We start from the raw sequence: 26371 nt of genomic DNA on the forward strand, positions 1-26371 counted from the left end.
GTGCATCACATTGTAAATAGTTTGGTATTTATGCAGAGCCGGAAGTCCTTTTCCTTTAATGCCAGTGTACTTTAGGGAGATGTAAGCAGTATTTTGTAGGCAGCTACATCTGTAGCACCCTGAAAGAGAACTGGGATTTAACTAGTCTGCTGGAACTTGACCTTAGTAAGAGAACTGGGATTTAACTAGTCTGCTGGAACTTGACCTTAGTAAGAGAACTGGGATTTAACTAGTCTGCTGGAACTTGACCTTAGTAAGAGAACTGGGATTTAACTAGTCTGCTGGAACTTGACCTTAGTAAGAGAACTGGGATTTAACTAGTCTGCTGGAACTTGACCTTAGTAAGAGAACTGGGATTTAACTAGTCTGCTGGAACTTGACCTAAGTAAGAGAACTGGGATTTAACTAGTCTGCTGGAACTTGACCTTAGTAAGAGAACTGGGATTTAACTAGTCTGCTGGAACTTGACCTTAGTAAGAGAACTGGGATTTAACTAGTCTGCTGGAACTTGACCTTAGTAAGAGAACTGGGATTTAACTAGTCTGCTGGAACTTGACCTTAGTAAGAGAACTGGGATTTAACTAGTCTGCTGGAACTTGACCTTAGTAAGAGAACTGGGATTTAACTAGTCTGCTGGAACTTGACCTTAGTAAGAGAACTGGGATTTAACTAGTCTGCTGGAAGGGGCAATAGGCGATGCCACAACTCTTCCGGTGCACTGACAGAGCAACCCAACAAAACAGCAAATTTTCTTTAAAATAACCTTTCGTATGGCTATATTCTGACATCAAAGGACAATGCATGAAAATTTGATGTAGGACACCATAAAAGGGTAGAGTTTAATGGGCTGTCCTTCACAGTAAACTGGTGCTCACAAATTGTGAGGAATTCCTATATTTTGTTTCACACAAAATGTATTTTCTTCTTGCTGTCCCATAGGGTGAAAAATAAATAGTTTGGGATTTTTGTTGGCCAAACATCGATACAATTTCCTTTGAAATCTCAACCCGATTCCCAAACTGGATAACATGATATTGCAAATGCGAATCTGGGGCTCTGTGTGAAAACCTTCTACGGAATTGGCGAAGTGCTAAATTCTTCTGTTGAACCTGCAGAAGTGCAATTAGGTCTGAAGGTGGAATTTTGGAATTTTATGAAAGACACAAGAGGATTCTCTTGTTATGTTATGTTAGAAAATTCTTGAAAATCGCACGTACACCGGATTGGTTTCATGGCGCTGCTCTAAGAGGTGATGAAGCCATGGTATATTACTCATATGCTTGCGCTAGAGTTCAACTGACATAAAGGCCCTCTGGAGCCATCCAATATGTCAATAACCATGTCTCTTAAAGGTGGTGTTGTACAAACTCACTAACAGAGATTCGTTTTGATAGGTAGATGTTGTTATTAGCTGCACGGACATCAATGATGGAAAATAATCTGTGATGTCATCGTGGGACAGCAGTATTGTCAACGGTGATTTCGCTTCCCTTCTAAATGTGTAGTTGAAATTCAGATTATTACAACACTTACAGAAAACTCACCAGTACCCCTCACAATCAACAATCAGCTGTAGCAAAGGCAAGAGATGTTCTGTCAACTTAGCGTCTTTTTGAGGGAGGAGGTGCTGGTGTCGAGTTTGCTACATGCCAGGCATGTACCTGGCACACCTGTCTTTGCCCACGCCCTATGGGGCATATTTACAAGCCCCTTGCGCTGCCGGTGCGTCGTTTTTCATATGGGGAAAAGTGAAGTACCGGCAGTCCAAATAAGCCCCTATGAGCCTTCCTCTGCCTGTTAGAGGTAGTATTGAGTTTCATTTAAGAGGTGGGAGAGTTAGCATTTGGTGGTCTGACAGCCACTCCTCTGAAGGAAACATCTGCCACACAGGCAGAAGACAGGCTGCTGAAGCCTGTGCTTTCTGCTGTTGCCAACATTTTATCCCAACATGGCAGCTGCCTGCAACAAATGGGGCCACCTCTGTGGAAAAATGTGCACAATGTAAATGTCACCAAATTTGATCAGTCTGACATGATGAAACTGTTGTCACAAACGCGAATAAATGAAATGCGTCCCCAATATGGGCTACATTTTCAGCCCTCACAGTACAAATGCCACTGATGTGCTTGGAGTTTTCGGCAATCAGAGTCATCTTGAGGGATTTCTGTGCAATACTGACATGTTCAACACAGTGGTCTTATCCAGAAGTGGCACCACAAGAAAGGCTGGCAGAAGTACAACATAAATTGTGTAACCGGTCTGAAGTCATTTCCAGTGGCACTCAAAATGAGACCAGGCGCTCCCATGTGGATGAACAGGACATGCAGAATTCTTTGCCCGATGTCCCATTACTTCCCACATCTGCCTCCAACGTAAATTTCGTCAGTAGTAGTAAGTTGATTTGTGTAATTGCAACAAATGATGGACGGAATGCTGAATAATTCAAACATTATCCCCCAGTCAAGAGATCTGGGTTAAATCCATCGTTCTTTTGCCCACTACGCCACCCCACTTCGGACCCAGACATATGCAAATCAGTCTTGACAATGTGCCTTATGGGAACAGTCCGGACCAAACTGCCAAGCCAGCTCCTCCCTAGACTAGAAACAAGCATCCTGAGACCGGTTTTAGGGCACGTCACCCTTCATCAGCCAGGTTAGCTTGAATCCAGTGGCACAGTGAGCAAGGAACCCACGTCTGGGCATACCCGTCCCATTTAGGGCGAAAAGTGTAACTGCAGCAAGTTGCTTTGTGGACGGGTCGAGATGTACAGCCTAACAAGGGTGCTGGGACAAATGATACTAGTCTGGTAATATTACAATATTACAATATGGGTATTCCCTTAGAGACACAAGTGACTGAGCACCATAAAAAATTGCCTCCCTAAAAAACAAACAAAATGGACATGTAACTTTTTTTCATCCTTTCTGAGTCATCAAATCAAATATGTATACAAAACATTGATTTTAACATATATAATTAATCCAAGAGAAACACTATCCTGTAGCACTCTTAGCATGTAGGTATGTATCAAAACACATGTATAAGGAACACTTTGTCGTAGGTTTCCAGCTTGTTTGCTTCAGTCTGGAGGAACAACCAGCGCTTATCCGGTTCCCTCACACCGGATCCGCAGGATCAGCTCTCCACGGGATGCTTCTTGCTAGGAGTCCACCTTAGGAAAGATACTGACTTTATTGTTGCGGCTGACCTTGCGGGCCGCTTTGCATTTGGGCTGCTTGGTCTGTATAAGTTCCTCCGGCGTGTTGCCCAGGGGTGGCAACAGCCGCTTCTTACTGTTGCGGTTCTCAGACAGCCACTGAGGCGGCAACTCAAAGGGGCCAAAGCCAAACTGCATGGAGTACTTGTCATTGAGCATCTCCTCCTCAGTAGGCATGGCCGGGGCCACCTGAGCGGAGGAATCAGCACAGTGTGGGACGAACTTCTGCACCAGAGTCTGCTCCACCTCCACGCTGGTGCTGGGGATCTCCGTGGCCTTGTAGTCACTGGAGCCCACGGATTTGGTTTCGTTCTCCTCCTCATCCTCAGTGGACTTGAATATCTGTTGCTGTCCAATATGGAACATCTCGAGAAGTTGACTCCCCGATCTGACGCTGGGCTCCAGGTTGACCTCAGCCATGCCGCCCGAGCTAACGGTGTTCCTCCTGCTGTACCGCCGGTGCAGCTGGACTATGGTCCCCACCAGGCACTTGCGCACAGACTTGTTCACAGTCAAGAAGAGCAAAGGGTTAGTCAGCAAAGAGACCTTGGGCAGCCAGATGGCAGTGAGCAGGAGGAACACCGAGATCTCAGAAATGTTGAGGATAGTGCGGTAGATGACCAAGGTCAAATAGGGGACACTGCAAATGATGAAGACCATCACCATGGAAAGCAGCATGGAATGCAGCTCCGCCTCGCGCTGGGAGACGTAGGGGATGGAGATGGTATTCTGGGGCGTCCTTAGGGCTGCAATGATGACTTTTTTCTTCTGACTGGCACTCAAAGCCCGACGGATAAGGAGCATGAAGAGAAAGACGGCCACTAGCGGCACGATGACCGTGGTGATATTGTAGATGACGACATACAACAGGTGGCCCAGGGAGTAGCCCAAGGACTCCGCGCAGGTAGACATGGCATATATGTCCGTCACATTGGTCACAGCGAAGACGGGGAGGCTGGCTATCACCGCGTGGACCCAGATATAGATGATCAAATCCCGGGCCTTGGCATCCGATATCTTGCGTTCTAAGGGATATAATACTGAGTAATATCTGTGAAAAGAAGAAAGAAAATATTAATATTCATGCAACACAGACAAACTGACATGTCTAAATTGACCGTATACCTCCATCTTTCCACGCTATGGGCCTCATTTACAAATATTTTGGCATAAGGCAGCGCTGCAATTCTTTTTGCAGCACTGCCCTACACCAAATCTATAGGAGAGGAATGCACCATATTTACGAGATGCGGTGCATTTCTGTCCTTTCAGCCAGCGCCTGTGCAAACTCTGGTGCCTAGCACCAACGCAGGCACCATTACACCACTATGCAAGGGCGCCTGCGTTGTTGGCAGGATTGTTTTTCTGTAGGAAGGAACACCTTCCTGCACAATAACAATCCATGGAGGCCTTTTCCTTTCTCTATGCGAGCTGCAGAATGCAGCGCACGTACAGAGAAGAAAAGACAAGGAGAAATGAACATATTTCTCTTCGTTTTTTGATGCATTACCATGTTTACAGATCCTTGTATATCTGGGAATGCGTCAAAACTTGTGGGTGTTGCCTAGGAACACTCCCCGCACTGCTCATGGAGCGTGGAGAAGCGTGGCTCAATGGTTAGAGCGGCAGAACCTGATGCAGAAGTCTGACCCGGGACCAGGGTTCAATTCCCGCCTCGGCGGCTCTTGGACTCAATCTCCACGGACCTGATAATTCTCGCCTCGTGCCTATTCTAATCATGGGTCCCACTCTGTGACTCTGGGCAATAGCTTGTTTAATCTCCACAGCGGCCCCAGCAGCGCTTGGATGACTGGCTTCACCTTGGGGGTGCCCAGGAGGGGACATTTCACAGGAAAGCCAGGAAGGATTCCACAGCAGTATGAATACAGTGCTACGAGACCTCAGGGTAGAAGTGCGCTATACAAACACATTTACATTTACATGGGACGCCCCTCTGATGCAGTGCAAGGCAATAAAGCTACTCGCGCTGCGTTGCCTTACACCATATCTATGAGGCCGTTTAAAGCCACTCAAAGGGGCCTTGTGTGGCCTCGATTGGCAAGCTCTCTGCGCCGCTTGAGTGTCATAAAAAGTGACGCACTGGCGGCGCAAGGGGCTTGTAAAAAAGCCCCTATGTTTGTCCAACGGGCTTTACCGTGCCGATACCAAAAAGGATAATAATAATAATAATAATAGGGGGATTTATAGAGCGCATGGTGACGCCTACGGCGTGTCCCCGCGCTGAAGATCCTAGTGCTAGCAGGAGAGGTGAAGAGGAGTAATGGGTGTAAAGGAATGTTTTAAGTTTAGCTCTGAAGATGGACTCTGAGGGTTCCAAGCGAAGCGCCACAGGGAGTTTATTCCAGCTGGACGCAGCCAGGTACCTGAAGGACCTGCCACCCATCCTGGCCTTGGATACAAAAGGAAATTTGGAATGCAAATATTGATGGTAGCAGACTGGGCAAGAATATTGCACAACACTTAAGAGACCAGAGGGCCAGAGTATAAGTGTTTTACTCTTGGTAATATGAGTGAGGTAAAGCTGTTTTGGCCTTCCTGTGGAGAATACAACCGATGTTAACTCAGCAATCTGCCAAGATTGACTATCCACTGGGCAGGGATGTCAGCGGGCTTTTATTTTCTTTCACAAGTAGCTACATGGCATGACTGTGTGGAAATCTAAGTTTACGAACTGAACATCATCTGCGCCAGCTTGTCACCCACGTATAACCTGCACGGCAGCCATTTTGGGTACCATGGTCTCCCTGTTCACGATCGATCGCCAGCGCGCTCCCCTGACCCTGCGAGCGTCCTCCGCGCACCCTGGCTGCCCCCTCCCTCACATGCACAAGTCCGCATGACCCTGTCCTTGGGATTCGCACCCACGCCTGACCAACACCTCCTCTCCTTTCATGAATACCCCTCTGTTGATAAGCTCCGCGCTTGTTTGTCCACTCAGACCATTCCCCTCATGAATACTTCTCCTTTGATGACCCTTTCCTCTGAATCCGACCGGTCGCACGAGGTCCCAGGCCTTCACCTAGTCGGAAGACGCAGTTTATTGCCCTCTATTGTATGAAGTCACTCCTCTTCAGAGGACCCACTATTGATCAGGGCCTCCCCACCCCCTGGGATACGATCAGGCGCACACATCCTAAGAATCGGCAGAACACTCAGCTGCGTGATAACCCCCTCCTCTTATCAGCAGGTTGAGGACCTGTAACGGGGTCCCCCTTGGGAACACCGCCACAGGGCGCGAACTGACCCAATGTGACCCCCCCCCTCTTCTTTCCACAGCCCACGCAGTATTCGGAGTGGTACAGCCCCGACACCTACAGTTGTGACGAGGAAGATGTATGGCCCTTTAACCAGCCCAACGGTATAGAAGAGGCGGAGTCTCCCAGGTGGATAAAGGAGGAGAACGCCCAACCCCAGGTGTGTCTATACACCGGAGGAGCGGACAGAGTGAAGACAAACCTTTGACCCAGTCCTGAGGCGGAAGCCGGGAGCTGGAGGTACTCGAAAAATTTTAAAATTGAACAAAGTTCACTATTTCCTTGCTTTGTGTGGTGTCACTGTTTTCTGTGTTTTTTAAAGATTACAACACTCACCTAAGCGCCTCATTGCTTCAGCGCACAGCTGCCCTTGAGCTGACGCGCCCACCTCGCGCTTCTCAGCTGCCGCCAATCTCCCAGGCGTGCGCGCTGACTCCGCCCCCTTCAGGCCACGCCCCCTGCTGGCTATACTTAAACCGCTGACTCTCAGCAGCAACGAACAAACCTTTGACCCAGTCCTGAGGCGGAAGCCGGGAGCTGGAGGTACTCGAAAAATTTTAAAATTGAACAAAGTTCACTATTTCCTTGCTTTGTGTGGTGTCACTGTTTTCTGTGTTTTTTAAAGATTACAACACTCACCTAAGCGCCTCATTGCTTCAGCGCACAGCTGCCCTTGAGCTGACGCGCCCACCTCGCGCTTCTCAGCTGCCGCCAATCTCCCAGGCGTGCGCGCTGACTCCGCCCCCTTCAGGCCACGCCCCCTGCTGGCTATACTTAAACCGCTGACTCCCAGCGGCAACGAACAAACCTTTGACCCAGTCCTGAGGCGGAAGCCGGGAGCTGGAGGTACTCGAAATTTTTTTAAATTGAACAAAGTTCACTATTTCCTTGCTTTGTGTGGTGTCACTGTTTTCTGTGTTTTTTAAAGATTACAACACTCACCTAAGCGCCTCATTGCTTCAGCGCACAGCTGCCCTTGAGCTGACGCGCCCACCTCGCGCTTCTCAGCTGCCGCCAATCTCCCAGGCGTGCGCGCTGACTCCGCCCCCTTCAGGCCACGCCCCCTGCTGGCTATACTTAAACCGCTGACTCCCAGCGGCAACGAACAAACCTTTGACCCAGTCCTGAGGCGGAAGCCGGGAGCTGGAGGTACTCGAAAAATTTTAAAATTGAACAAAGTTCACTATTTCCTTGCTTTGTGTGGTGTCACTGTTTTCTGTGTTTTTTAAAGATTACAACACTCACCTAAGCGCCTCATTGCTTCAGCGCACAGCTGCCCTTGAGCTGACGCGCCCACCTCGCGCTTCTCAGCTGCCGCCAATCTCCCAGGCGTGCGCGCTGACTCCGCCCCCTTCAGGCCACGCCCCCTGCTGGCTATACTTAAACCGCTGACTCCCAGCGGCAACGAACAAACCTTTGACCCAGTCCTGAGGCGGAAGCCGGGAGCTGGAGGTACTCGAAAAATTTTAAAATTGAACAAAGTTCACTATTTCCTTGCTTTGTGTGGTGTCACTGTTTTCTGTGTTTTTTAAAGATTACAACACTCACCTAAGCGCCTCATTGCTTCAGCGCACAGCTGCCCTTGAGCTGACGCGCCCACCTCGCGCTTCTCAGCTGCCGCCAATCTCCCAGGCGTGCGCGCTGACTCCGCCCCCTTCAGGCCACGCCCCCTGCTGGCTATACTTAAACCGCTGACTCCCAGCGGCAACGAACAAACCTTTGACCCAGTCCTGAGGCGGAAGCCGGGAGCTGGAGGTACTCGAAAAATTTTAAAATTGAACAAAGTTCACTATTTCCTTGCTTTGTGTGGTGTCACTGTTTTCTGTGTTTTTTAAAGATTACAACACTCACCTAAGCGCCTCATTGCTTCAGCGCACAGCTGCCCTTGAGCTGACGCGCCCACCTCGCGCTTCTCAGCTGCCGCCAATCTCCCAGGCGTGCGCGCTGACTCCGCCCCCTTCAGGCCACGCCCCCTGCTGGCTATACTTAAACCGCTGACTCCCAGCGGCAACGAACAAACCTTTGACCCAGTCCTGAGGCGGAAGCCGGGAGCTGGAGGTACTCGAAAAATTTTAAAATTGAACAAAGTTCACTATTTCCTTGCTTTGTGTGGTGTCACTGTTTTCTGTGTTTTTTAAAGATTACAACACTCACCTAAGCGCCTCATTGCTTCAGCGCACAGCTGCCCTTGAGCTGACGCGCCCACCTCGCGCTTCTCAGCTGCCGCCAATCTCCCAGGCGTGCGCGCTGACTCCGCCCCCTTCAGGCCACGCCCCCTGCTGGCTATACTTAAACCGCTGACTCCCAGCGGCAACGAACAAACCTTTGACCCAGTCCTGAGGCGGAAGCCGGGAGCTGGAGGTACTCGAAAAATTTTAAAATTGAACAAAGTTCACTATTTCCTTGCTTTGTGTGGTGTCACTGTTTTCTGTGTTTTTTAAAGATTACAACACTCACCTAAGCGCCTCATTGCTTCAGCGCACAGCTGCCCTTGAGCTGACGCGCCCACCTCGCGCTTCTCAGCTGCCGCCAATCTCCCAGGCGTGCGCGCTGACTCCGCCCCCTTCAGGCCACGCCCCCTGCTGGCTATACTTAAACCGCTGACTCCCAGCGGCAACGAACAAACCTTTGACCCAGTCCTGAGGCGGAAGCCGGGAGCTGGAGGTACTCGAAAAATTTTAAAATTGAACAAAGTTCACTATTTCCTTGCTTTGTGTGGTGTCACTGTTTTCTGTGTTTTTTAAAGATTACAACACTCACCTAAGCGCCTCATTGCTTCAGCGCACAGCTGCCCTTGAGCTGACGCGCCCACCTCGCGCTTCTCAGCTGCCGCCAATCTCCCAGGCGTGCGCGCTGACTCCGCCTGTACAGGAAGCGCAGCGGACGAGCGCAGCGGGAGCGCCGTTTGCGCGCCGAAGGCGCGCCTAAGGCAAGCCCGTCTGCGCCCGTCGTCGCCAAGTCATCGCCTCTCGCCAGACCCCCTGGCCAAATATCATCACCATTCCTCGCCTATGATAGTGAGACGTTTCATAGCTGGAACCCCGGAAGATCTTGCGTAAACATTACAGGTAAGCCCGGTCTCACCTGCCTACAATGCCAAACCTGTAGTTTCTCTACTACTAAACCCCACGCCGCCCAACAGTTTATAGGTCCGGACAAAACCACCTCCATCACGATACTCCACCTCAATGTTAGATCACTAGTTAAACACCACCTGGAGGTTAACACTCTAATACTGGATGAAAATCCAGATATCTTCTTCCTCTGCGAAACATGGCTTCGCGATGGCACCTCCACCATTCCCAATCTTACTCTACCTGACGACTACCTGATGTCGGCCATTAACAGAGAGGGTAGAGGAGGCGGTCTCGCTATAATCCACAAAAAAACGCTCTCATGTTCTTTTGTCAAGGAAGATCTGGCAGACTCTGAATGCGCCAACTTCAAAATTACCATAACTCGGGTCTCTACATCTACCGCCCACCTGGCCCCTCTTCAAAATTCATTGAGGCCCTCCTTGAGTCAACAACCTCTTTAATCACCAAAAACCCCAATTTTACCATTCTGGGAGACCTTAATCTCCATTTTGATCTACTTAATGACTCCACGATCAAAACACTCCTTGCAGATCTCTCTGCACTGCAACTCAACCCCTTCATCTCCACTTCAACTCACTTAGCCGGCCATATCCTAGACCCAGTCTTCTCCAACTTAGAAGAACTCACCTCAGAGCCACCCCTTACTATGGGATGGACAGATCACTCCCTTATTAAATTGGCCATTCCGGTCAACAAAAGCAGGCACAATACGGCACCGACCAGCCGTTTAAAAAGACCGTGGCACAAACTGTCTCATGAGGACCTACACAAGACATTAGGGGATTTCCACCCTGACTCTAACGCTGACATCAACGCTAACTACAGCTCGTTTCACGAGTGGATTACGGGCGGACTAGACAGTCTTATCCCTGCCAAATGGACAAAAGGCCGTAACTCGCCATCGAACCCCTGGTACAACGACACACTCAAAAATCTACGAAAAGAATGTAAAAAGGCAGAACGCCTTTGGCGTAGGGAATACAATAAAGAAGACAAAGCTAAATACCTTCTGCTACAAAAAACGTATCATAAAGCCATCCGTGTTGCACGGACCGCCTTCTACGCCGATAAAATTGAATCTAGTCCCACCCCCGCGAAAGAAATTTTCAAACTCGTACAAGAACTACAGAGCAGCAAAACACCCCCCCCTATGATCTCCTCTGAGCAACAATGCGAAGAACTTGCTAAATTCTTCGTTGACAAGGTGCAGAAAATCTACACCTCCTTCCCCCAGCATGACCCTAATACCATCAGCTATCCCTCCGCCTCTCCTAGCTACTCGACCTTGACCTACATCCCAGAAATCTCCAAAGACATTCTTATCAGACTATGCAACAAAGTCAAGTCTGGCTCCCCCGCAGACCCCATGCGCCCGGCTCAATTCCTAGAATCACTCAACTTCTTCCTACCAGCGTTAACCGCCATCCTGAACCTCTCCTTTACTTCAGCGTGCGTACCATCTGCCTGGAAGCAAGCGTGGGTTTCGCCTATCATCAAGAAACCCACCCTAGACCCATCTAAACCGGAGAACTTTCGTCCTATCTCCCTGCTTCCATGGCTTTCCAAACTCGCTGAAGCGCATGTTAACAGTGCTCTATCCCAGCATATGGTCAAAAACAACATTCTGGACCCATCACAAAATGGGTTCAGACCAGGCCATAGCACTGAGTCTGCTCTCTTAGCCACCACAGAGCACCTCCGGACGATCTTGGATGCCGGTCAAGGTGCTGCGCTGATCCTTCTGGATCTCAGCGCGGCCTTTGACACGGTATCCCATGTCATCCTTCTTAAACGTCTGGAGACCTTTGGAGTAACGGGCCATGCCTTGGAGTGGTTTAGATCCTTCCTCGAAAACAGGTCCTTTCGAGTCTCTGCCCCCCCCTTTTTATCTAAACCCCACCCTATTGAACAGGGAGTCCCGCAGGGCTCTGCGCTAAGCCCCTCTCTTTTTAATCTTTATGTTCAGCCTCTGGCGGCAGTGGCCAAAGAATGGGGCTTGACATTGGTATCGTACGCTGACGATACACAACTGGCCATTGCCCTCTCAGATGGACCTTCCAACTTTTCCTCTAATTTTAAAAACGGACTCTCTGCGGTCGCCCAATGGATGACCACAAACTGTTTACAACTCAACGGCGGAAAAACAGAGGTGCTCCTCCTTGGCAAAAACACCAGCCTTTGGAATGAGCACTGGTGGCCATCCTCCCTTGGTACCATCCCTCCCCCCAAAACCCTAGTGAAAAACTTGGGTGTCTGGATGGACGACTCACTCAACTTTCGAGCTCACACCAAGAAAGTTGCCGGCACCTGCATTGGCTTACTGAGAAGCCTTAGCCACATACTAGGCTTCTTTGACGCAAAGACCCGCCAACTCATCATCCAAGCCACCATCCTCTCGCGTCTAGACTACGCCAACGTACTCCTTCTTGGCGCCAACAAATGTGAGTTAGCACGACTCCAACGCGTGCAGAACTCGGCCGCTAGAACTCTGGTCGGCCTTCCCCGCAGATGCTCAGCCAGAGCAACCATCAGAAAACTGCATTGGCTCCCGGTTGACTCCAGAATCAAGTTTAAGACCCTCATCATGACCTTCAAAATTCTCAAACTTAACACTCCCCCTCTGCTTCAACCCCTTCTCACTCCCTATGCGCCGTCACGGAACCTAAGATCTTCCAACCAAAACCTTCTCTGCGTCCCACGCATAAAACTCTGCCGCATGGGCGGACGCTCCTTTAGGTTCCTGGGAGCCAAGATGTGGAATGAACTTCCACATCATATTCGTGCGCTGGACAACTTATCTGCTTTCCGGAAGGCAGTGAAAACTCTTCTATTCCCTTGCCTGTAAACTTTCCTCTGTCCTTGGACCTTCTAGCTCAGGATCGGATCTAGGTTTCAGCGCCGGGACGCCTCATTGCCGGGGCAGCTGTAGCGCTTCACCAAAACATTAAGATAAGATAAGTTAAGGTGCAGAGTGGCGGGAAGCAGCGTAGAGGAGCGGAGAGAAGAAGGACGAGAAAGCGGAGAGGAGGAAGCGGAAAGAGCGAGGACAAGAGGAGCGACAGCATCAGGAGGATCGACGGGACCCCTCGCTCTGAAGGAGAGCCGACGGATCCAGAGTGGACCTGGGAGCTGATTTCCGAGAGCAGTTTGGACCAAGCCGTGCAGGAGGAAGGAGACGCCGAGAAACCAGAGGAAGAACGGGGAACGCCTGGAGGCCAACACCACGAGTTGCCCAGCCATACGCCAGGAGGGGTACGGCTCAAGGAGGTACGTAAACGCTTCCTGGGGTGGTTCACTGATAAAGCCCGACAACTAGCAGACAGGGGAGGGAGGAACCTGAGGAGCGTCCCAGGGGGGAAACGCACGAGCACTCACTCTCCTCCTTGAAGTCAAACTAGCAGAAAAAGGTCACTGTACTACGTGTTCCCATCACTACCCCCCCTTTTGTGTTTCCACCTGCACGACTGTGGCTCTCTTCTGATACTTGCCTCTCCTTTCCTTTTCCCCCCCTCGGCATCGGCGTGGGCGGCCAGCACGGAGCCTCCAGATCCCCCTGAGCGACGGAGTCCGGTCCGGAGGAAAGAAGAGGGAGCCCGTAAGAAACAGCACCGAGAGAGAAGCAGATCACCCCGGAGGTCCACAGTTCGCAAAACTTGTACTGATGCACTGTATGAGCAATTAAAAGCCAGAGTAACTAAAACACGTCTCCTGCCCATTTCTGGTCCCGCAGTTACAGGACCTCTATTGTGGATGCATGTGGGGGTGGGATTGACACGAGGATTACGGGGATGTCTTTTTCCTTGCTTCACAATGTCTTGATTGTAATAAAGAAAGGTCACATGCCATAAACCAGTGTATAAGAGGCCAGGCCTCAGAGAGGCTGTTAGAGCACCTCGAGACGATACCTTGTTGTCTGATCTGATGTGTTCTGCTCCGTCGGAATAAAAACCTCTGTTTCCTGCCTTCCAGTCTCCAGCGCCTGTCTCTTTGTTTGGTAACCAGAATGGTATAGAGGCGGGTAACGCCGGGCAATCTTGAAACAGGCCGACAGCCCTACCCTTTTTCTACAATTGGCGTCCCAAAGCGTGGGGCCCATCAGCGACACGTGGATCCAGTGGGAGAGGTCCTGACGACAGAGTGAACGACTGTAACGATCGGGAGAGCTCCTGTCCGATAGACCCTCGTCTGACAGCCGATCATCCGAACTTCACTAGTTCTGAACAGACCTCTCTCGAGTGATCAACATCCTGACTGGGAACCATCAGGAGTGCCGCGAACATCACGAAGAATAGAGGACGATCGAGCGCTGGATTCGGAAGACAGGAAACTGTCCATGCGGTCCGGGTAAGGCCGTGTAAAGGCGACAAAATTACGAAATGATTGTTTGATTTGGATAATACTAGTATTACGCTTTGTTGAGTCTTCTGGAGATTCACCGTCTGCAAACGGAGAAACAACAGGCTCTCTCTTTGCAAGCAGTGAAGGATAGGTAACGCAGACTTTTGTCCCCGTTGTAATCCGTCGTGCCTAACTTCCTCCCCCACTGTTTTCCCGAACTCTCGTTCGTGGATTGTTGTCTGGAGATTCTCTGTCTGCAAACAGGGAAGAACAAGGTCTCTCTTTGCAGGTAGAGAAAGAGTGGGTAACGCAAACCTTTAACACGTCGTACCCACTTATTCTCCCCACTGATTGTTTGATTGACCGTACATTAAGTGTTCGGTATAGGTTCTTTTGAGGTATTCACGGCCTGCAAACAACGGAAGAATAGAAATATTCTGTCTAGTCTTTGCCCGCCGTGATAAGATAGGTAGTGCAGACCTTTGTCCCCGTTGTAACCCGTCATGCCTATCTTCTCCCCACTGATTGGTAGCCTGTTCAGCCCGGACCGCTTATTAGAGATGAACCATCCAGCCCCGCTGGAAGGCACCCCTAATAAGGACATGTTCACTAAGCATGGACTAGTCGCTATAGCTTATACTAAGTTATGGCATAAATATACAAAGAAGAACCCTCAAAGTCAGTGGCCACTGATAGGTTCCTTTGACGATCATAAAATAAAAACATTAGAAATAGCGCTCCAGAAAAGTAAGACTACGCCCACTATGCTCGATAGTATCGGCATGTGGCGCAAAGAAACGGAGCAATGAAGAAAAAGAGAAGAAGCAAAAATAGGGAAAGAATTATGAAAGGCAGCCCACCTAGCCGCTAAGCAACTGGAAGAAGAAATAAAAGAAAGAAAGGAAGCTACACAAACCCAAGAATCAGGGTTGACAGGTCAATGTCCCGTTAGGACCCCCTCTGCGCTCTACCCTGAATTGCCCTCCAAACAACGGGCGAACGATGAGTTACTGCTAGGTCCCCCAATCATCTACATGCCCCCTCCATATGCCCCCTGCCAACAACACCTGCAAGCCTTGAGTGCGAACGAGAGCGACCTTAGCGCTAGTGCACCAGCCCTCACGGCCTCCGCACCAACCACATTAACAGCACCGCCAGATGACCCCGAGGCTAGCAAGCAACCACCAGCCAGACCAAATAGGTTAAGCAAAGATGAGCGGGATGGGATTGACAAAATAGCAAAGACATTAGTAGAACGAAGGGAGAGCGAAGAATACACAATGAACACCTATAATTCGCATGCCGACAGCCACAGACGGCATTTCATTTTACGATTCAGCTACCACACCCTGAACGCATATGAAGATAGGTATCAGAGTAAGGGCCCCGCTAAACTGACAACACTGTATAGGAAGATTGATGTTGGAGATGGGACTGAACGTGAGGCGACGGAGCTCTTCATGCAGATGCTTGAGGTCTTCCGCCACCTCACGGAACAAAAACCAGAAGCCAAGGTTACAGTCCCTGAAACAACCTCAGTAGAAGTAGCCAACACTATGATGCCCATCAGAGAGGCGGCCCCTTACTGGATTCCGCCACGTGGTCTGGGAACAAACGATGATATTAATCACGCAGATGCAAAGGGGAGGGTTGTGTACAATTGGGTTTACCAACCATGGGACCGACAGGATATCCTAACTTTTAGACAAACTCTGCCCGATTTAAGAAAGAACCCGACAGCATTTTATACCGAATTGGGCACAGCCTTGGGTTCGACGATAATGACTTTAGCGGACATTGACTTGTTTTTCGGGTTATGCCTGCCAGCTGACGTGTGGAAGCAAATCCGGAAGGCTGACCACACGGATCTGTTTGGACATACCTGGAACCAACTCAGTGAACTAGATAGACAGCGAGAGCCTGGAAGGAAACCAGTAAAGGATATATTAGAACTCCCAGACAAATTAGTTCAGAAGTTAAAGACACTGATCCCAGAGAAAAAGGTAGATTGGTCGATAGTCACGGCCTGTCGTCAGAAACCCCAGGAAGATGTATCGGAATACTTCTCTCGATTCGAGACAGTGTTCTCCGACTACAGTGGCCAAGACATGACCACCGCAACCGGACAACACCTATTTGTGCAAAATTATGTAAAGGGTCTATCACAAGAGGTCTCCCAAAAACTGCAGACGAGTGAGAGTAGTTGGGGGGCCTCCAAACCCGCAGCTATCCTTCAGATGGCTCAGTATTACGAGCACCAGAAGAATGAGAGTGATAGGGCATCCGAGAAAAAGAAGAAAGATTTGAAAGAAAGGGTGATGATAGCTCAGATACAAGGTATAACGGTCGGACGGGAACCCCACAGGGGGAACTACCAATCGACCACCCCTAGAAATCCACCTCCCAAAGACCACACCCCAACACCCCACACTGGACGTAGAGACATTAGTGAGGACCAATGTGCCTTCTGCAAAGGATTCGGCCATTGGAAATCCCAGTGTCCGGTTCTGTTAGAAGTGGGCAGAAATAGGGACCCCAAGGATGTAGCGGGTGGGCCGAGAAATAGGGGACAAGGACGAGGGTACTCGAACGACACCAACAATGACCGACCAGGGAGATCGAACACGTTTGACCGTTCCCAACAGAACCAGTATCAACTATCCGACGGTGAGAATGCCCCCGATTTTGCATAGGACTGCCAGGGGCAAGGGAGGTATCCAGTCGAGCTCTGTGTTGACCAGCAAGGTCCTTACGTCACTGCTAAGGTCCTGGGTACAGAGTCTCCATTTTTGGTAGACACTGGGGCGACACGTAGTGTGTTATCGAAACGACTGATTCCAAGGGCACCTTTGTCTGGCTCACACATTACATCGATAGGTTTCGATGTAATCCCCTGTCCGTGCCTATCACCTTTGACCTAGAAAGCAACACCACTGACACAACATTTCTGCTCTCCTCCAACTCCCCTGACGCCATTATGGGCATTGACTTACTGAAGCATTTTCGAGCAACCATTAGGTGTTCCCCAGATGGAATCCGAGTCATCCTGTACGACAACCCAGGCATGCCCAACTCCTGCCCTGCACGACACATGTGCTCCATAACTGACGCTGACCTGTCCTTGCTTGACACCCTGCCTCCGTACCTATGGGCCAAAAATGACTCTGATGTGGGACGAATGATGATTGACCCTATTCATATAACTGTAAGACAGGACGCTATGCTCCCGAAACTCCCACAGTATCGGATATTGCCCGAGGGCGAGAAGGCACTGGTAGCGATCATTCAGTCTCTGGTAGATGCAGGAGTGGTTGAAGAGGTGGTTAGCAATGTCTGCAACAGCCCTTTCCTACCCATTGTTAAGAAGCAAGGCGAGGGAGATGAGAAAGCGTACCGCTTCATCATCGACCTGCGAGAGATTAACAAAGTGGTTGAACCCCAATACCCCGTAGTCTCAGATATCACCACCATTCTGACCCTCATCCCGTCCACTGCCACCACCTTCACTGTTATCGACCTCAAGAATGCGTTTTTCTCTATCCCCATCCATCCAGACAGCCGTTATCTCTTCGGCTTCACCCTAAAATCCCGCTCGTACCGATTTTGTAGAGCTCCCCAGGGGTACACTGAAAGTCCCAGTATTTACAGCCAGGCCCTCAAAAGACAGCTGGACGCCGTCCAGCTATCGGATGGAGTGGTGTTGATCCAATATGTCGATGATATCCTTTTGGCGGCCGACACCACCCCACTTGCAATCACAGCCACTGTCCAACTCCTACACTTTCTCGCAGAAAATGGCCATAAAGTCTCTAAAAAGAAATTGCAGTTCTGCCAGCCACAAGTGACATACCTAGGCCATCTCCTGTCCAAAGAAGGGAGGAAACTTACGCCCGATCGAATCCAAACCATCCTAGACACCCCCATCCCAAAAACACAAAAGCAAGTCCGCTCTTTGGTTGGCCTTACCTCTTTTTGTAGACAATGGTTACCAAATTTCAGCCTCATTGTAAAACCCCTACTTGCCTTGTTGACCAAAGATGCCCCCTTCCCGCTCCCTTGGACCCCTGAGTGTCAAGCATCCTTTAAGGAATTACGGGATGCCCTCTGTTCCGCACCCGTCCTGGGAACCCCGGATTACTCCAAACCCTTCTCCCTCTTCACCCACGAAAGGGAGGGGTGTGCATTGTCTGTCCTAACTCAATCCATTGGTCCTAAGCAGCGCCCTTGTGCCTACTTCTCCGCCACTCTTGATCCTGTAGCCAGAGCTTTGCCTGCCTGCCTTCGAGCAGTAGCTGCCGCTGCTGTCTCTATCCGTCAGAGCGAGGGAATCGTACTTTCAAACTCCCTCACCGTGTTAGTACCCCATGCAGTCGACACCCTTTTGAACCAAACCAAGACTCAACACCTGACTAGCGCACGACTGACAGGGTACGAATTGACACTACTTGCACCCCACATCACACTAAAAAGATGCACGACTTTGAATCCTGCCACATTGTTGCCCCTGCCTGAAAATGACCCCGACGTGCCTCCCATACACGACTGTGTGACCCTCACGGACGAACAAACTAGGAGTAGAGTTGACCTCCGAGACACTGCTTTTACAGACCCTGATGGAGAGCTATGGGTAGACGGCTCATGCATCAAACTCCCAGATGGCACCACTTCAGCTGCCTATGCAGTAACGACAGCCCGAACAGTAGTTGAGACAGCCCGCATCACACAACGATCTGCCCAGGCAGCAGAGCTGATAGCCCTCACACGAGCATGCATCATAGCCACAGGAACCACCGCGAACGTATATACAGACAGCCAGTATGCCTTCGGGGTGGTTCACCATTTTGGGCTCCTGTGGAGGGAAAGGGGATTCCTGACGTCCCACGGCACCCCCATCCTTCACGGAGATCTGGTTTCAGCCCTGATTGAGGCAGTTCTCCTCCCCGAACGACTAGCAGTGATCAAATGCCAGGCACACAAGAAGGTGACAGACTTAGTCGGACAAGGGAACGCGCTGGCCAACATCACTGCACGAACCACGGCTGAGAATAGGACGGTGGCACGCATATATGTGACCAGGTCACAAGCAGAGAAATGGACTGATGCTAGGGAAATGATTAGAGACATCCAGTCGGCCAGCACCCCTCACGAACTGACCGAGTGGGCACGGATGGGTTTTAAGGACGATGAGGGCTGCTGGCAGACAAAAGACGCAAACAGATGGCTGCTGCCTGACTCATACCTGATCCCGATACTGACTATGGCACATTCCCCCGCACACATAGGATCTGCACCCATGATCGAACTCATTTCCAAAGTCTGGTACAACGACAAAATCCCCGACTCGGCCAAACGCCTGGTCCAGCAGTGCCTTATCTGTCTGCAACACAACCCCGGGAAAGGAACTGTGGTACCCTGGGGAGGGTTTGGGACCCCCAATCACCCCTTTGAGGTCCTCCAGATGGATTACATCCAGCTGGAGAGATGTCAAGGCTTGAAGTATGTACTAGTCATTGTATGTGCTTTCAGCAAATGGGTAGAGGCCTATCCAACCCGTGACAACACTGCCATGACTACTGCCAAAGTACTACTGAAAGAATTTTTTCCTCGCTATGGCCTTTGTCGAATTTTATGGAGCGACAATGGCCCCCACTTCATAGCTGAGGTTATCCAACTAATCTTAAAAGGGTTGGGGGTGAAGCAAAGGTTTCATGCGGTCTTCCACCCCCAATCCGCCGGTCTGGTGGAGCGACATAATGCCACGTTGAAGCTGAAATTGTCAAAAATAGTGGCCACCACCGGACTTAAGTGGCCAGATGCCCTCCCACTGGCTTTGCTGTCGATGCGCTCTACTCCCACCAAACACCATTTGACCCCCTACGAGGTTGTATTCGGGCGACCGATGAACCTCTGGACTGCCCCCAAACCGACCTCCATTCATGACGTCCCGGACGTCCTACTGTCTGATTATTTGTGCAAGTTGACTAAAACGTTGTCTGTAATTCATCAACAGGTGCAGCAGGCCATCCCCGATGCTTCCAGGGGCCCAGGCCACGACATCCAACCGGGGGACTTTGTGCTAATCCCAAACTTTCAACGGGCCAAGAGTCTGGAACCCCGGTGGACGGGCCCCTGGCAAGTGCTGATCACCACCCGGACGGCGCTTCGAGTGGAGGGGAAGCGGCACTGGCTGCACGCACACCACTGCAGGAAGGTCTCCTCGACCCTGGCCACGACAGATAACGTCAACACCCAAGAAGAGCTCCTGAACGAAGACCGGCCAGCACTGGACTGCTATCCTGATACTGAGGCACTCGAACTTGCAAAATTCTCTGATCCCACTGTGCCATCCAGAGAAGGGTATTTCCTGCGTCGAAAGGAGGGAGCTTCGGCTAAGTAGGCCACGGAGTAAGTTAAATCTCAGAACGGTGACCTAAACACAACCAAGGGTTACCGGGAGAGAAGCTAAACGAAGTCTGTGGTTCTGCCCACTACCGAGCACCTTGAAGATGATGGAAGCACCAGATAAGAAGATGATGGAAGCGCCAGATAAGAAGATGATGGAAGCAACAGGAAATACCCGCTACAGGAACCCAAAGACTGACAATCTGCACAAATCAAAGACAATCGCCTTCTTCGTTGTCTTCCTCTTTTGCCTCCTCCTCATGACCTCCTTCTGGATTCTGGAGGAAAGCACACCCGCTCATCAGGCATTGCTGCCCACTGCACAACCGACCCCCATGAAAGAGCATCACCTGATCTCCCTGTCGCCCCAGCTCCAAGAAAGGCGTAGGGAATTCTGGAACAATTCCTTCATGCAACTGTTGCACCAACACAACCTTGCTGCAAATGCCACGAACTGTTGGATCTGCGGGTTGCTCCCGCACGCCACTGGACACTCCATCCCTTTCATCCCTTCTCCTTTCTCAGTTCACGGCTCCTGCCTCGCCTGGTTGATCCTCATGCAAGAGAGCCACAAGGATAACGCCACTTCCAGCCAGACAGTGTCGCACTTCTACTCTGAGTTTTGGCTGAACAGAACCGGAAGGACCTCTGCTCCCCTGTGTCCTGTGCCCTCGGGTGCCACCTTCCTTAAGAACATCCCAGCCAAAGAACGTGTTGAAGTGCAAGTGCTCCACAATCCGGCTAGACCCACCTTCTCTCACCTGCAAAAACAAACTGCCGCCACCCTGACTGTGGCTCTGACTGTTGTCAATGTCACAGGTCTTGTGTGTCTCGAAGGCCAGGGAACACGGCTGGTGGGTCACAGTTCCTGCCGCATTACCAGAACATTGGACTCAGTTGATCCCCCTTCCTTTGTTGCTTCTCCGAATATGTACTTTGTTTGTGGCACCAAAGCTTACACCTGGCTCCCGAAAGGTTGGAAGGGCACCTGCTACATCGCCTTCGTTCTCCCTCCCACATATGTCGCCCCTGCTAACCATCACCGGCAGAGGCGCGCAAATGACATTGAACAAACCGACTCCACTGGAGCACAGTTCCTGGATGCAGCAAAGGGACTTGTTCCTCTGTGGGGCCCAATGGCTAACAGCCGCGCTATCCGACACCTGACCCAGGCAGTAGAAACCACAATCAACATCACGGCTGGCATCCTCGCTAACAACACGGCGGAGCTTCAGGCGGTCCGCCTTGTGACCCTTCAAAACCGCCTTGTTCTAGATGTGGTTCTAGCCGATCGAGGAGGAGCATGCCGCATCATCGGATCTAGCTGTTGCACCTACGTGCCAGATAACTCGCCCTCAGTCTACAAAGCAATTGAACACCTCCACAGACTTTCCTCGGAGGTTCACCAAGAACAAGAAGGATGGTCGCTTGGGAGCTGGTTCTGGGGCACTTTGAAGGACTGGGGTTGGAGGTTGTTTACCTTTTTATTGATACCGATTGTGATACTATGCGTGTGTTGCTTAAGTATTCAATGCCTGCCACCCTTGTGCGCACTTGTTTCTAACTGTGTGTGCCCAAAGACTTTGGACTTCAGAAATGAGCGCACGAGTCCCCTCTATGAGGTAGAAATACGTGGCCTTATGGGGATAAATCCGAACTGACAAGTTGGCGAGACATGTTAAAAGGGAGGACTGTGGAAATCTAAGTTTACGAACTGAACATCATCTGCGCCAGCTTGTCACCCACGTATAACCTGCACGGCAGCCATTTTGGGTACCATGGTCTCCCTGTTCACGATCGATCGCCAGCGCGCTCCCCTGACCCTGCGAGCGTCCTCCGCGCACCCTGGCTGCCCCCTCCCTCACATGCACAAGTCCGCATGACCCTGTCCTTGGGATTCGCACCCGCACCTGACCAACACCTCCTCTCCTTTCATGAATACCCCTCTGTTGATAAGCTCCGCGCTTGTTTGTCCACTCAGACCATTCCCCTCATGAATACTTCTCCTTTGATGACCCTTTCCTCTGAATCCGACCGGTCGCACGAGGTCCCAGGCCTTCACCTAGTCGGAAGACGCAGTTTATTGCCCTCTATTGTATGAAGTCACTCCTCTTCAGAGGACCCACTATTGATCAGGGCCTCCCCACCCCCTGGGATACAATCAGGCGCACACATCCTAAGAATCGGCAGAACACTCAGCTGCGTGATAACCCCCTCCTCTTATCAGCAGGTTGAGGACCTCTATTGTGGATGCATGTGGGTGTGGGATTGACACGAGGATTACGGGGATGTCTTTTTCCTTGCTTCACAATGTCTTGATTGTAATAAAGAAAGGTCACATGCCATAAACCAGTGTATAAGAGGCCAGGCCTCAGAGAGGCTGTTAGAGCACCTCGAGACGATACCTTGTTGTCTGATCTGATGTGTTCTGCTCCGTCGGCATAAAAACCTCTGTTTCCTGCCTTATAGTCTCCAGCGCCTGTCTCTTTGTTTGGTAACCAGAATGGTATAGAGGCGGGTAACGCCGGGCAATCTTGAAACAGGCCGACAGCCCTACCCTTTTTCTACAACTGCTTTTGGTGATATTTACTGCAGGTGCTAAAATGAGTACTGGTGGAACACCTAATTTTCAGCAGCTGCAACGAATTATTTCCTGCTGGTGGTAAATTTAAACCCTCTAATAAAACCTACTACTGTCGAGAAATGAAAGTGAGAATTGAATAGTCAGTGACGAGATTTGGGACAAAAACATTCGACTGTCATTAACTGAGTATGAAGTGACCATGCCTAGCCGTCCATTCATTCATTCATTAATTTAATTTAATTATTTTTTTATTTAAATATTTACACCACAAGGTCACTTAATGCTGAAAGTTGAAGCTTGTCTGCTAGAGGAGACAACGATTAACAACAACAAAAAACGAGTTTTAAAATGTTTGCTAAAATGTATGTGATTAAAAATCTGGGGCTAAATTTACCAAAGGATTGTGTAGCCCTTCACGAAAAGTGACCCAAGGGCAATGCAATCCATAAGTCAGATTTACCAAGCCACGCAAGGCCCCCCCTCACGTGGTCCTACATTTTGCTTAGTACATCTGGACTGATACAAGGCAGTGCAAGTCACGGCCTTGCATTTCTCTGCGCCGGGAATCATTATATGGGTAGAGAGTGGGTGCTCCCATGTATCGTTGTGCATTCACAGATTTACAAAGACAGGTGAACCAGGGAATCCATCAAAATGCTACGCTTTTCCCGTACAGGTGCAATGAGGAGAAATATCCTTCTTTTTTCCCCTCTCTGAGTGTCCGGCAGTAATCGTTCCATTCCCTGTCCCTTCCTGCCCAAAAACAATCCAGTCTGCAAGGCCGGCGTCTTTGCACCATGGCACAAGGGTGCCTGCATTGGCATTAGGGTGCACTGAGTGTCCCAGCGCAAGGAGAGAGCATGAATGCGCCATATCTTGATAGATAGGGCGCATTTCGACCCTCTCCATTAGACTCACTGCAAGTTGTCTTTCTGCCTTGTGCTGCTCAAATTTTGATAAATCTTTGCCTCGTATAGAGTGATTGGGAAAGCTTTCTGTTGTTTGTGGCCAGCAGTGCTAATTTTGCAAAACAGTAAGTGCCAGGGCCCTCGTCTGAAGGACACCGCAGTTTGCACCACCCATTGCCACTGCCACGCTGCCAATGATAGCACCAACGCAACTACTATCCATTATGCTGCTACAATTCAGACTGTTGGAGGCCCACAAAGCTATATTAATAGATTGGGCGGCAGGTGTTCATTGTTTTTAATTAATATTGAATTCAAAAACAACTGTTGTTCCACTAATCTCTAAATTGCACAAGCATGCCACCAGGTGGCAGCTGTCATAAGTGCGGGTGTTGACAATTAAGTGCTGGTGCCAAGCACCGGAAACCACCGGCTCAAATTAAGCACAGGTTGGCAGGCTAGAGAATGACCACCTATCCTGGACCACCTATCCTGGGCCACGTGAACCTTGACCACTTGAGCCTGGGAACATGGGCGCCAGCTACTTGCAGCAGTAGTCTTACAACACTTTTCTGAAATGTATTCCTGAAACCAGATTTATCAGCTTACAGTAGATTTTGTGCATATTGTACAGTATTTTATATTACACCCTTTGCTTCACAGTGTAGCTTTTTCCTGGGTTTGATAATCAGCTGGACTCTCCTGAGCTCAGTGAAAACACTGGCGGCTTCATTTTGAATCCACTGAAGTCTGCTGAATGCCATCTCTGAGAACACTAAATAGAGACCTTTGTCAGTCTAATCTTGTTATAATACATGCAGAGTCTGCACCAGCATGCAGCTCTTTGGTCAGAAAGGAAGAAACTTATTTCAAATGTGAAGGATCAGAAAACACCTGGAGGTGTCAACACTGATCTGTGGATAGAGATTTTCATCTATCCAGAGCACAAGAGATTTCCCCTTGGAATCTACTAGATCTGGTGACCTAAGTGCAAAAACACAAAATGGAATCCTGACAGATATCAGTATGTTTTCCAAGAAGTAGCCAAGTTTTGGTACCAAAGTGGTCTAGAAAATGTGCTCCCACCATGGAAGTAGGTCAGGAAGTGGTTAATTTGTGCTGGTGATTGCCGGGGCTCGGCACTGGCACTGGCACTTATTTGTAAACACTGGCACATATTTATGAGAAACCGCCACATGGTGGTGCTGTGTGAGTATGTTTTTTTTATTTTTAGCAAGTTCACTAGCGGAGCATTTAACTAATAATGTCTTAAAAATATGACAAAACTAGGACGTAAACCTTCCGTTTAAATTGACATAAGCGAAGTGCCAGCTACAGTGGACCTGTGTGAAATACTTTGGGCCCTGGCACTTAATTATTTACGAATTAAGCACTGCCAGGCAGGTGATTACATTATCAAGGGAAAGAGAAGAACATTTTTCCAGCTGCACAAGAAGCAGGGGCGTAGATGGGTCAGTATGATTTGGGGGGACAGGGGGGGCAGCTTCAGATTTCCCAACAATCAGGCTGGGACATCTTGTTAAAAAACATTATATGAGAAATATGGCATGAAGGGGGCGTAAGGAGCAGTGGAAAGAGAGAGGAGTGCAGATTGTTACGGGTACTTAAAACACAATATTATTCAAACTAATCACATTATTAAAGGCCTTCAAAACAAAGACGAGAGAGTGTTTGTGTCAGTGTGAGCATGTCAAATTCCAAGGCGAAATCCGACAGACACTTCACATTACCCGACTGAAAGCACTTGTACTCAACCGTTTAATACAGAATACATTTTTTGTGGGGTGTAACACCCAATACAGCCCCCCCCCCCCCCCCGAGCCACGCCCCTGGCAAGAAGCTGGGTATTATCCGCCTACATGACTGCTTTACAGTAGCGGTCCATTGACACATTGCAAAGAAGCAGGAAGAGTGCAGACTCTGGCAGCCCCCACTGTCCGACCTGTATAGGGGCAGAGGCAGACCTTAGGTATGATTAGACAGGAAGGAAGCAAGCAGCTTAAAACTGTCCCTTCAATACCCAGATCTTTGAGTCTGCTCAGCAGAATTGCTTGGTCCACTGCAGGGTGCAGAAAGAGGTTTCAAACGCCTGTTGTTCCCCTGGGGCACTGTTTGTAATATGGCCCAATTGTGTCCAATGAGTGTGGGGCGACCATTAGTGTTCTCTGTAAGGAGGGCTAAGTTTGCGCCACTTTCCTCCAAGGTCGCCTTAGTCTGTCTCGGAGCAAGGTACTGTGCACCCCTCAAAGGTGCCCTTCTGACTTCCAGCAAGCACATTTGATGAGTTCTGGCTGAATCTGCTTTCACCCATCATGTGAGAAAGTATCAAAAGCCAGCTGAGACACCACGCTCAATCACTGCAGCTCCTTACATGTGGATATGCCACCACATCTGCTGCAAAGGCTGCAAGCATTACCAGATCCGATGGCATCCGGAGTTAGGAGCAATATCATAGCCTTGTAAAGGAAGCATAGTCTCAAGAACCTGCACTCAGGGGCGGTTCCACCTAAAGGGTGGAGGAGCGT

General features: G+C 49.9%; 1 protein-coding gene across 1 annotated transcript in view; it reads right to left on the reverse strand.

The window, feature by feature from the left end:
* Window positions 1-3163: 3163 nt before the first annotated feature.
* The window catches only part of GPR176 (G protein-coupled receptor 176), a 376293-nt gene continuing 353085 nt past the window's right edge, over window positions 3164-26371 (reverse strand). The window contains exon 3 of the mRNA XM_086936568.1: window positions 3164-4271. Within this exon, the coding sequence (XP_086792694.1) occupies window positions 3164-4271 (1108 nt within the window). The remainder of the gene's footprint in view (window positions 4272-26371) is intronic.

This window comes from Lissotriton vulgaris, chromosome 9 (assembly GCF_964263255.1).
Source record: "Lissotriton vulgaris chromosome 9, aLisVul1.2, whole genome shotgun sequence".
NCBI classification, from domain to species: Eukaryota; Metazoa; Chordata; class Amphibia; order Caudata; family Salamandridae; genus Lissotriton; species Lissotriton vulgaris.